This window comes from Parasteatoda tepidariorum, chromosome 1 (genome assembly GCF_043381705.1).
Source record: "Parasteatoda tepidariorum isolate YZ-2023 chromosome 1, CAS_Ptep_4.0, whole genome shotgun sequence".
In the NCBI taxonomy this organism is placed as follows: Eukaryota; Metazoa; Arthropoda; class Arachnida; order Araneae; family Theridiidae; genus Parasteatoda; species Parasteatoda tepidariorum.
The window spans coordinates 40,808,554-40,820,713 of record NC_092204.1 but is presented as its reverse complement, the minus strand read 5'-3'; the positions used below and the strand labels follow the sequence as shown (position 1 = coordinate 40,820,713).

The 12,160-nt window shown below is 28.2% G+C and overlaps 1 protein-coding gene across 1 annotated transcript in view; it reads right to left on the bottom strand.

Annotated features, from left to right (window-relative positions):
- Positions 1-5,699: 5,699 nt before the first annotated feature.
- Positions 5,700-12,160, bottom strand: part of LOC107446629 (thyrotroph embryonic factor-like) — an 18,326-nt gene continuing 11,865 nt past the window's right edge. Inside the window, exon 2 of the mRNA XM_016061320.3 lies at positions 5,700-6,004. Coding sequence (XP_015916806.3) covers positions 5,700-6,004 — 305 coding nt within the window. The remainder of the gene's footprint in view (positions 6,005-12,160) is intronic.

Here is a 12,160-nt window from a genome sequence, read left to right as displayed (position 1 = left end):
GAAAGTCGACCCTCGCAGGGTTTCGAACCCAGGGTATCCGGGACTACAAATCTATCTTGCCACACAGCTTTACCAACTGCGCCACGTTAATTACTTTAATTAGAAAAAGTAAGCGTAAGTTTTAGAGAAAATTAAAAAGAATATGTTAAAAACTTTTATTTAATTTTTTCACAATTTTTGAAAATTTAAGAGGAAATAATTCTAATTAAAAGTCTTTAAAAAAAGATTTAAAAAAAAAAAGAACTTTAATAATTTTAATTATTCAGAGATTTAAATGAAGGATGAAAGTTTTTAGAACGGCAAAGATCTAACTTTCCTCACTAGACTTTTTATTATTTTTCTTAATCTAAACTTGCGTACTGTATCATTAGATAAATATTTTTATGCTTTAGCTGGCAACGCCATTTCTGCTGATTCTTACATCCTTAAACGATAATTTTTTAAACTTAAAAGGCAAAACTCAATTCACTTCACTTCACCCGATTTGCCGATAAATTTATTTTCTGCTTTCTATTGAAAAAAGTGCAGATTTACATGGTCAATGACTCTTATTAGAAAAATCCTTGAAATAGCTGTACGTTACACATAAACACTTCCTTATGTTTCTTTAGAAAGAAAGCACTTTACGAGCGTTCGTGATCTTCAAAAATCCTTTTTGACCATTAGTTACCATTTTTGCTTAAACAATCCAAAGAGAAAGAATTCCTAGTCGTAATGTTGCCACTCCACCAAAGTTATTTCGTTATGTATCTATCCACGCTATTTTTCGTGATTGAGACTGTTGCACAAACTCTGTGGTCTGTTACACAGCAACACTACTGCTGCCATTTGCATTTTGTAGTTGAATAGCACCCGCTAATGATCGAGATGCATTAGCAATCTGAAAGTTTGTTTACGATAATCGAATCGAACTACCATCGTTACTTAGATGTTTTCTATGTTTTATTTATTTATTTTTTTGTTTTTTATCCAAGTAATAAGTAAATAACTCTTTTTGACGCAGTTAAAAACAAGAATTAAAAATTATTTTATTTCTTTCATAACGTAAATAATGATAATGAGTTGCACACTCTTAATATCTTTGTTTTCTTAATAGATCGTTTGAAGTTAAAATTGTTGACAGCAAATACCAATTTCTCTTTTTCAGTAATCAAGTATAAAGCTGCAATTTATTTTTATATCGAATCCCAAAATATTGAAAACATTCCAAAACTTTCATTAGGTACATTTTATATACATATTTTACTATTTAAAAATTTCTGCAAAATTTTGCCAAGATTTTATAGATAGTTTGAAAAATCACGATCGAAACTTTTAGAAATTGTTATATTTTTATTAGTTCAAAGTTTGTCCTAATGTCTTACAGTGGCTCTTAAATGTGTTCATACGCTTATAACTTTCAATGAAATCGGGCTGTAATTCATTAATTAAAGTGAATATTTTAGAATGGTTATTTAATAATAAGATCTTTAATATATTCTTAACAAAACTGCATGGAATATTTTTAAAAAAAGCAAAAGTTTGTAAACATTCTGAAATATTCGTTTTAATTAATGAATAGAGTAATATTTAATTGAAAGTCAAAAGTGTACGAATACTTCTGAGAGCCACTGCATGTTTGTCACACCACTTTCAAACAATTCCCTTAGAAAGAAAGAGCTGATTCTTTAGAAGGAATTCATTAACTCATAATGCGAACATCCATTTTTCAGACAGTTTTAAATTTGCAGTAAAAGCTCTAATTTATCTTCCGGCTCAAATTTTTGATAATTAATTTTTAAATATTTATTCTTTTTTTAAATTTTATTAATGACAGCACGGACTAAATGGTCTTTCGAAAACTTAGTTTTCTATCCATTCAACCTTGATATAAAGGTAGGTTTTTACAATGTCAAAAGGAAGATACAATTTTTTTTACTTATTTATGAAGTTTGAATTCATTTAAACCTTTGCTAAATAAAATTATAAGATTACTTTTTTTATTCAAACTTTGCGTTATTTCAGATCTTAATAATTTTTGCTATTCTAAATTTATGTTACTAAATTTCAAGGACTTTTAACTTTTTTAAAAATAAAACAAAACATTCGACTATTTGGCAGAATTTCTTTATTAAATATTTAATCAACTTCAGAACGTTAACTAATAATTAAGAAAATAACAATGAAACATGGTAATTTGTACATTTTAGCGGTTAATCCCTTCAGCCATGGCGTCCTAGTATCATAACACATCTTAACATTACTCTATATAACCTAGTGTCCTATTAATTATACATGCAAAAATAGAAGCAAGATATCTAAAATAATGGCCCAGAAAACACATAAAATAATTAAATCTTCTTGCCACTTATACCTGAAAGGTAAATGCATTTTTAAGTTATCAAACTATTGTTAAATGTAATATTTTGCAGACTCTTTATGCGCAATTCAGTATTTTTAAGTAAAAAAACAATAATTTGAAATTGAATTTTAAATGGAAATTTATTGTATGTTCTACGAATAGGTCATCAGGCCTTAGAGCAAACAAGGTGTATTTTTATATTTGTTCTATTAATAGTACACTAGATGCGTGTTAATCGAAAACTTATGTTTCATCTTAGAATAGGTCAATAATTTTTCAAAACTTTTGTGTTTATCTATAAATTGAAAACTGCAAGGTTTTCATTAAATAACTAACTGAATTCTTTTGTCTATTTATTCAAAATTAAAAAATAAAAATTCCTTTTTATTTCTTTGCATTTAATATGCAATATAAAAGATTAAATCCAACTGAGGCCCAGCAAAGGTGTGATGGGCTAAAAATTATATAATTAATGAAGTCAAGAGCAACAGCGATGTAAACTAGAAGGTTGTACATACGAAACAACTCTATTTTGTGAGAAATGAAGTATTTTTATGTTTTCATGTTCAAAGAAATTGTTTCAAAATGTTTCATACCAAATAAGTGTAAACTAAATTTTAAATAAATGCTTTCATTTTGCTTAATTATAGCCTGATGTCTTAATATTAAAATATTTTTGACTAGTTTGATAATTGGCAGACTGTTATAATATTTCATATTTAAGATATATATAGTATAGTCTATTTAAACAGTAATTGATTTTTTATCTGCCCAATTCTTAATTCAGGAATAATTCAATATAAGAACTACACAATTTCAGAATATTCTCTCTATAATCTTGCTAATAATCGCAAGATTTGATGCAATAACATCTGAAAAGAAAGATTAATTTGATTGAAAAAAGAAAAAAGAAATCGAAACCTAGCCTTATAAATTCGTCTCAGCGTTGAAAGGAAAGAAAGGGAAAACTATTGTGTTGTGTGGTTCAGAAATAGTAAAAGAATACAGATGTGAAAAATTATTTTTGACTCATTGAATTTTTATTAAAACATTTAGTAATGTTTAAATAACTAAAAAAACGAATATTTTATCATTTAACAAAATCTTAAATGAAAAAAGTGATTTAAAATATTCCAAACCTGGACGGATACATCATAATAAATTATATAATTTTTTATGTCAGCATTAGGTCAGCAAAAGGATTTAGAGAATTTATAACTTGAAAATAGTCCAAATAAATATTCTAAATGCATCACAGTAAACAAGAAATGAAAGCATTTAGTTTTCAACTCAAGCTTTGAACACACTGTCTCACACAGCCAGTTTGAGAAAGATTGCATCCCTTTTGCTTCGACTAAAATTTTCTTTTTGCCTAACAACTCATCGAAAAATAGTGAAATTTTTTAAAGTGCCTTACACTTCAAGCAAAGCTATAATTATGTATCATTTTGAAGAATTTTCTGGGCTTTGGAACAAGCAACTTAAATATTTGAAAAGTTATTAAACTTTTTTTAAAAATCACTAACTTCGCGGTAATTTCCACCAAGATTAAAATTGTCAAAACCTATAAGCAATTTAAGATTTCTGTAGTTTTTTTTTTTTATCTTAGATAATGCAACATTCAAGTTTAACTTTTTAAATATTAAAAAATTAGATCACAAACACTTTTCATTTTCAATAAATTATGTTTTTTTTTTCTTCATATTAATGTCTTGCGCCGAAAAACAAAAGGTGTTCGAGAAAGATAGGCCAAAAGCTGATGATATTCTGCTGATGATTTAATTTCCCAAAAGCTGATGATATTCTGTTTGTAAAAGCTTAAGTTTTTTTCTTTTGACAGGTCCAATTGAGTTAAAAGAAAGTCTTCCATTTGAAATTTCTTATACTGATAGAAGAAGAATAATTGTACAACTTAAAAAGTTTAAAAGAAAGTAAAAGTAATGTAGAGGTTACAGAGATTAGTCACAATAAACATTTTCGGATGTAGTATCTCCTGCTTGTTATTTGATGGTTACGTTAGTCACATGTAGTTTCAGGTAAAAGTAATACTGAAGACCAAAAAAATTGTACTTTAATAAAGATGAAGTATATTTTTATAAGTAAATTTTCCACTTTTTTCAAATATAGCAGTCCATTTTAAATGCCTGCTTAACTTTCTCAAAAATTTGCCTTATAATATAAGCATCATTTTTCAGTATGGCAAAAATATTACGTTAGTCGCAATGCTATTTTTATTGAGAAAATACCTTTTAATAGTAATTTTGCTTTAAATTCTTGGTAAAAATTATACATATACGCGTTGTAAATCCACAAACATTTATGTAAATTATTTTTTAATCTTTAAGTTTGAAGTAAAAAGGCTTGTAGAATCAGCTCTAAAAGTTACGTCTGTCACTATGGAATGACCCGTAAGTGAAGTTACGTCAGCTTACATATCTTTTAACTATTACATTCTGTTTAACTAGATCAGCATTGGGCAAGCGCGAAATACTTGTTGGCCTGGTGAAGTTGATCTAGTTCAATTCATAACATTGCAGGGAAAATATCGTATCTGAAAAAATGCTATCATAGCAAAAGCCCCTGATTTTGTAACCAACATTACTTATCATGAACGATTGTGACCAACTATGTGAGATTAGCTTCAAATTTTAAGCAGAAAACGATTGCTTTCATTTTTATTCTCTTGAATTATCTATATATTTAGTATTTTCTTTACATTTTCAAGTTTTAAACCATGTGACTAAGAACTAATTTTAACCGTTTATCAATAGCTACAACTGTTTCTCCCTGTACAAATTGCATTTTAATAACTGTCTAAAAGTTTTCAGAAATAATCAAAATTTAAATTAGATTGTTTAAAAGTACGCGATGGTTAAAATCTAATCTCAAAAGTTTTCTTCAAACTTCAAAAATATTAAATGAATATTGTAGAGCTATTAAATAAATATAAGGCAAGTTGAACATGAGTTTCGTATATTTCATTATAAACATGCTTTAATAATGTTTTTGCAATTCATAGTTTAAGTCTGACACCTAAAGTTTTAACCCACATATTCCAAGCGTCTTATGTTGATACATACGGATATATTTCTTGGTCACAAATAAACTTCATAATGTCCATATTCAACAGTTTCATTTGCACTTGATTCACAGATATGATGCTATAAAATTTTGCTCTCATTGATTCATTACTTATTATAACTGCTTCTGCTTTCCCATACATTTGCCCAAATAATTTTACAACATTTATAGATATATTTTCATTGTTCCGCCATGCATTCGTCATATGCATATGTTTCATTGCAAATGGTTATATTGTTCAGCACTTTGATTTAAGTCCAGTTAAAGACATGACGCATTAAGTTTTGCACCATTCACTGTGCCTCTTCTGCAACAGTAACTGCCTGAGGGATTGAGCTTCTTCTCTCAGAGTGGTTACCTGAGCTCTCAAAATGGCGTTCTCCTTTTCGAGAAAGCAAGCTCTGAGAGCAATCTCATCCTCTCTCGCCTTCCTTGCATCTCTAGATTTCTTAGCGGCCATATTATTCCTTTTCCTTCTCTCAAAGTATTTGTCATCTTTTTGTTCATCGGGAATGGGTCTTTTCTCGCTTCTTGGTCGCCGGGGCAAAGAAGACGCGAGAGCTCTAGAAATGGCAGGAGAAGCTGGAAAGAAAATATCGATTAGAAATGGAAATGATTGCAATAAATACAGCTATTTTCCAAATAAAACTCCCGGTAACATTTAATATTTAAGCTCCTTAGTTCAGATATATTTAAGCTCATTAGTTCCTTCGAAATTATTTAAGTTCTTTAGAATCAGAATCGTTTGTAAGTTCAGATATATTTAAGCTCATTAGTTCCTTCGAAATTACCCTTCGAAATAAGTTCTTTAGAATCAGAATCAACCAGCACACCTACGGTGGCTGTTAGATTCATATAATGCTCCCAATAGTGCTATCCAAAAAAAAATAATAATAATAAAATTTAAGAGAGTAAGAGAAATTTTATTTGTTGTACATGTGCACCCAATCATTAAAGCACTCTAACCATCGTTCGAAACATGGACCAGGTCTTCATAATAAAAATTAATTTACAATTAATTTTTATTGTGAATTTATATTTAAATTGTAATGATTAAGTTGCTTTATTTTGCTAAAAACTTATTCATTGCATTAATAAATTCAACAAGTTTTATGCACAAAAAGTTTCAATATAAATAAGTAAAGTTACATTGCTTGTATATATCATGTCAACGTATAAAGTTTTATTTCTTCAAAAAAGGAAATCAACTATGACCCGTTAAAACCTTTAAAAAGAGAAGGAAATCCTAAAAAACCATAAAATGTAAAATATATAAAATACATTCCTTGAAACAAGTAAAAATAAATAAAAAAAAGCATAACACATGCAATTGTGAATATTTAAACTTTATTTATTGTTGTTATGTGCACAATAAGCTTATGTAACAATTGTGAAATCCTGGAGCTATTGTAATTAATAACACCTAAAATATACAGTAAAATAAACTTCTCTGTTTCTTTTTCATTTATTTTTTTTTATTTATTTTTTTAAGGTGTTATATATGTCAAACAATGGAGAGATTATTCCAATTTATTACACATTTCCAGTTATCTCGCAACTATTTAACAAATATATATTGTTTATTTTAAAAAAAATAGAAAAGAATTAATTAATATGCTCAAGAAATAACAGTAATTAAGATTTCACAAATATTCAAAATTAGAACGAGTTTGCGGATATCTTAAGTAGATCTTTACCGCTGTAAAAAAAAAAGCAGACTATGATATTATCCAACAACTTTTTATATTAATTTTAAACATACATTATTTAGACTTTCAAAATTATACATTACTAGTAAGGAATTAAATAAATAATTAAATAGTTAACTGCTCATTTGTTAGTGAAATGCTCGTGAGGTAACCATAGAGCAATAATGTAGGATTTCGGGCAAATAACTAGGTAATGTACAGAATACCAATGAAATATTATTCAATTATTTATGCGCATACTACTTAAGATTCTATTCTTACTTTGTGCCTGATGCAAGTTTCCAAGTTCGTGATGTAAGTTTGTTATGCACAGAAACATGTTTTTTCTTTTCTTTCTTGCGCATTTTTGGGATGATTCTTTTTTTATGCCAACTTTACGATCGGAAGGCGGAAGAGTTTTTATTTAAAGAGAAACTGTCACGCAATAGCAATGCTAATATAAAAGTGTATCGAAATTGGTACTTGATTACGAGGGTATCCTATTTTTTTCAGGCCCATTTATTGAGTATAACATTTGCATCATTTTAAAGGTTGAACGTTTGTTTATTTTCTTGCATAATCCTCCAAAATAGAGCGTTTTAGATTTTGCGACATTTTTGTATGCGCAGTGAGCAAAAAAAAAGAAAAAAAAAGACAGACCATTCTGAATTACTTTTGATCTAATGATCAGATCATCACGTTTTAGGACTCAATCTTAATGGTTTAAGAGGGTGACCTCGAATATACTAATTAATAAGTGCAGACGATATTTGATATTTTAAGTTACAAAATCAGACACAAAAACGTATTTCTGTAAATAAACATACCTTTTTTTTTCAACGGATTCGAATTTCTGACCCCCAAATACACAATCTGGGAAATATGGTTCATAGATTGTTTGGTCAGGAGAGCAGTCCAAAGTATAGACAATTTTACTTTTGCCTATTTTACCACATCTAGAGAACTTTTTAAGCAATTCATTTACACAAAGGTAATTCCACGCAAAATATAAATTTGAGTAATTATTTTTTTTTAAATTTATTTTATTTAATAATAGCTGAAAAAAGTTTGAATTGTAAGGTGTACAATTTTTTACATCATTTTAAAGTATCTAATTTTACATGGCAAAGTACACATCTTGAGAGAAATCGGTCGAATAGTTTCTGAGAATTCGAATTTTACGTATACGGCTTGGTAATTTTACATATACGGCAGATTAAGGGGTCCAAACTTTGGACCGCTCTCCTCACTAAACCAGAGGACTATATTTCCCAGATTTTGGGGCTCAGAAATCCGAATTCATCGGGAAAAAAAGGTATGCTTATTCAGAGAAAGTACGTTTTTGTGTCTAATTTTGTAACTTAAAGTATCGTCTGTACTAATTAATTAGCATATACGTGGTCACCCTCCCGAACTTGTAAGATTGAGTCCTATAACGTGAAGATCCGATCATTCGATTAAATTATTTCAATTTGTACCCATTATTAAAATTAATTAATCGTAATTCTCGAAAAAATAATTTGTTAAAACACTAATATTTTTATAATGATTTTTGGCGGACATTAAAAATTACAAAACTATTATTGACGCTAGCTTAATTAAATATATTAAATACTTTTATTGCAGTTACACATTCTGTGGCACCTATTATACCAAGGTGCATAATAATTTAGGTACTATGATAGCAGATTTTTTACCTCTCCCCAAAACTCCCTATTAATCCCATCCTGCACATTCATGGCACCTAATATACAACCTTTATTTTTTAGATTATTATTTGTTATATATTCTGGTGTGGTTCCATACCATTAAATTTACTAGAACCTGATTTAGAAGTTCAATTTACTAAACGGAAGATTGACAGTATCTAATATATATAATTCTCTTACGTGGCTCCCAAATTTTGGCTGTATTTCTTTTCCGCCGGTGGCAACGTTTGCTTTGTATTGTTTACGTTACTATTTCTCTTACACGGCGAATCGACCAATGATTGCCGCTTAAAATGTCACATGCCAAATCTAGCTGAGGTGGCTCAACATATAGCGCTTTTAAAAACGGAAACTGAAATAACCAGAGAGCATCAGTTGCGGCAATCTCATACTATTAAGCTAGGCAGAAGTGAGTAGTCTTTGTCGATAGATCTCAATTTTAGTATTTTGTCGAAAGCGCTTTTTTTACGAATTTATATACTACGAATTTATTTGATTTTTGATTTTGAATTATTTGATTTTGAATTATTTTTGATTTATATCACGAATTATACTATAGCACATTTCTGATAGGTTTAGCGAATTACATGTCATTTATTTGAATTCAAATTTATTTTAATGACTTAGTATTTACTAAAAAGATGTAATTTTTAAAATAAAAAAAAGTTGTCATATGGATTTGAATGATTGTTTTGAATTCTTAGAATTTTGTGCATTTGCAATGTACCTAAGTTAGTAGCGATCGAAACGAGCTTGGTTTGCGAAGCAACCATATAAGATTGCGTAGCAATTTTCGGGAGTTGGCGAGCTAGCGAGCAGGGAGCGCAGCCCACTAGTAACATATAATATAATTTAAAGTGTGATATTCGGAATTTACCATAATTTTTTCGTGTCTTAGAAGGTAACTTCAATTTTATTTCATTACGTCATTTAATTTTATAAAGACATGCTTCGCAATCGTAAGTATTAATATAAGAATCACGTGGTTTCATATACCTTTTAAAATTCGAATCAGGTGACGTCATTCCCATGCGTTGCCCAATTATTAACGTTGATTTTACTTGCAATAATCTAACATAGGAAACATATGATAAATAATTCATAAGAAAGTGCGATAAAAATAATTTTTGATTGATTAGAGCTGAAAGCTAGAAAATCGTCTTATTTTAAAATATTTGTCAAATTTTACGGAAAACTTATTCATTGGGATATTTATTTGAGGAAAATCCAATCCTTAGGATTAAAAGTTATTCAGGGTGATTCATTTTTTCCCGCTCACTGTGTATCAAAATCATATAACATTTACTTAAAACGTAAAAGCTTTTTGAAAGTAAATCAATTCATCAATTTTGATGATCTACTCAACACTAACATCACAAACAATCCTAACGATGCAACATCGCTCTATGCACGCGTCCCTTATTTACAGTTTAATTCACATATCATGTTCTGTTTCTCTTTATTTTTTTCCTTCTTTATACTATTCTTTTATTCAGTAACTGTTTTGATGTCTCAAAACACAACAAGAGATCAAAGTACATAAGGGGATAGTGATATTCGTAATAAAATATAACAAAAAAAATCATAACATTGGATGAATTCATAATAGGCTTGATTCTTGTAACGTTTGGTGCACAGTGATTATATAGGTATAAGGTGACTTAAAGTCACGTGTGATTACAGGTGACACGCGTCCCACTACAGGTCACGCATCACGACACTAAAAACCAGTCACGCGAGTCTATATAATAAGCCTGAGCCCACCCATCCCCTCACCATTTCGCATTAAGTGTCTATAATAGACAATATGGAGTATGGAATATTTAAAGAGCCTTGCTTAGAACAATTTTTTAAAAAAATCGTTTGAGTTAGTTTTAATTATAAAACTTGAGGCAACTTTGTAAATGCTGTGTTCCTAATCAGATTCAGATTACATTTACTTGATTACTTGCGGCTTACTTCATGGATCAGTTCTCGGACCACTATTTTTCATAACATATGTAAATAAATGACTTTTAGAATTTAAAATATCATTAAATCGATGTTGACGACACAGTTATTCTTTATTCTTGATTATGCAATGAAAAAAATTGCACATTAAGAAAATGGTTTATCGACGTTAATCTTGTAGTTAATGCTAATCGAACCAAATTTATTGACTTTCAGATAGTTAACCATTCTAATAATAATATTTTTATCAGTCTTCACTCAAATATTTTCTCTGACACAGTTTGGGAATGTATTCCATTCAAATCAGTTTCATCTATAAAATATTTAGACATCGCAGTTGACCATAACCTAAAATGGAAGTCCCCCATTAATTATTTGACGAACAAATTAAGATTTTTTTTAACTAAATTTTATCATTAAAAAATTTCAGCCCCATCTTTTTTTAAAAAAACAACAACATGTATTATGCTTGGGTAAACTTAATGCTGCATATAACATATAATCACAATAATATTATCTGCTTAAGGAAAATCCAAAACCCATTTAGTAAAATGTTTTCATACAGCAATTTTTCAATCTCAGTTCAAGATTAACGCAGTCTAAATACTTTTTCATTACAGTATATATATATTTTTTAAAAAAAATAATTAATTTTAATTTTTTTTTGCTATTTATGAAACAAAAGTATTTATACAGTCTTTGAACACCCAATAACGTATCTATTCCTTTTGCTCATAAATAAATTCTGCATAATATCTTCGTATATTTAGGACCTGAATTGTACAATACATTACCTCTACTAATAAAGTTAGAAACCTCTTTTTAAAAATACAAGAAATTATTAAAAGCATCTAATTTTTTAATTGAATGAATAACACATTTCATTAGCTCTACTTTTTAACACATTATAACTTTTTATGAAGCTCATCAGCTTATCGCTGTTACATTTTTTCTCATATAATATCTTCATAATTTATTTTTCCTTGCGCTTTGTATTTAAATAAATAAATAATATATATATGGGTCATTCTCACGAAAACTGTCATTTTTCAGTTCATAAAATCCCAAAAAAGTAAAGTGAATAAAAAGCTCTGAAACTTTTTATATTAATAGAAATATGTAATGGCATTATAAAGAAAGTATATATCCTATAAATTATACTTAATATTTAAATTAATTAATTTTTTAAATAATTAATTTATAATAATTAATAATTAATTAATTAATTTAATAAATAAATAAATTAATTTAATAAATTAATTTATTAATTTTTTAATTTATTTTTCAAATTAATTAATAAGTAAATTAATTATTTTCACTATTTAAAAAGTGAGGGAATGACACTAATAGTGAGGGAATGATATTTTATTTTAATACATGTTTTTATCTAA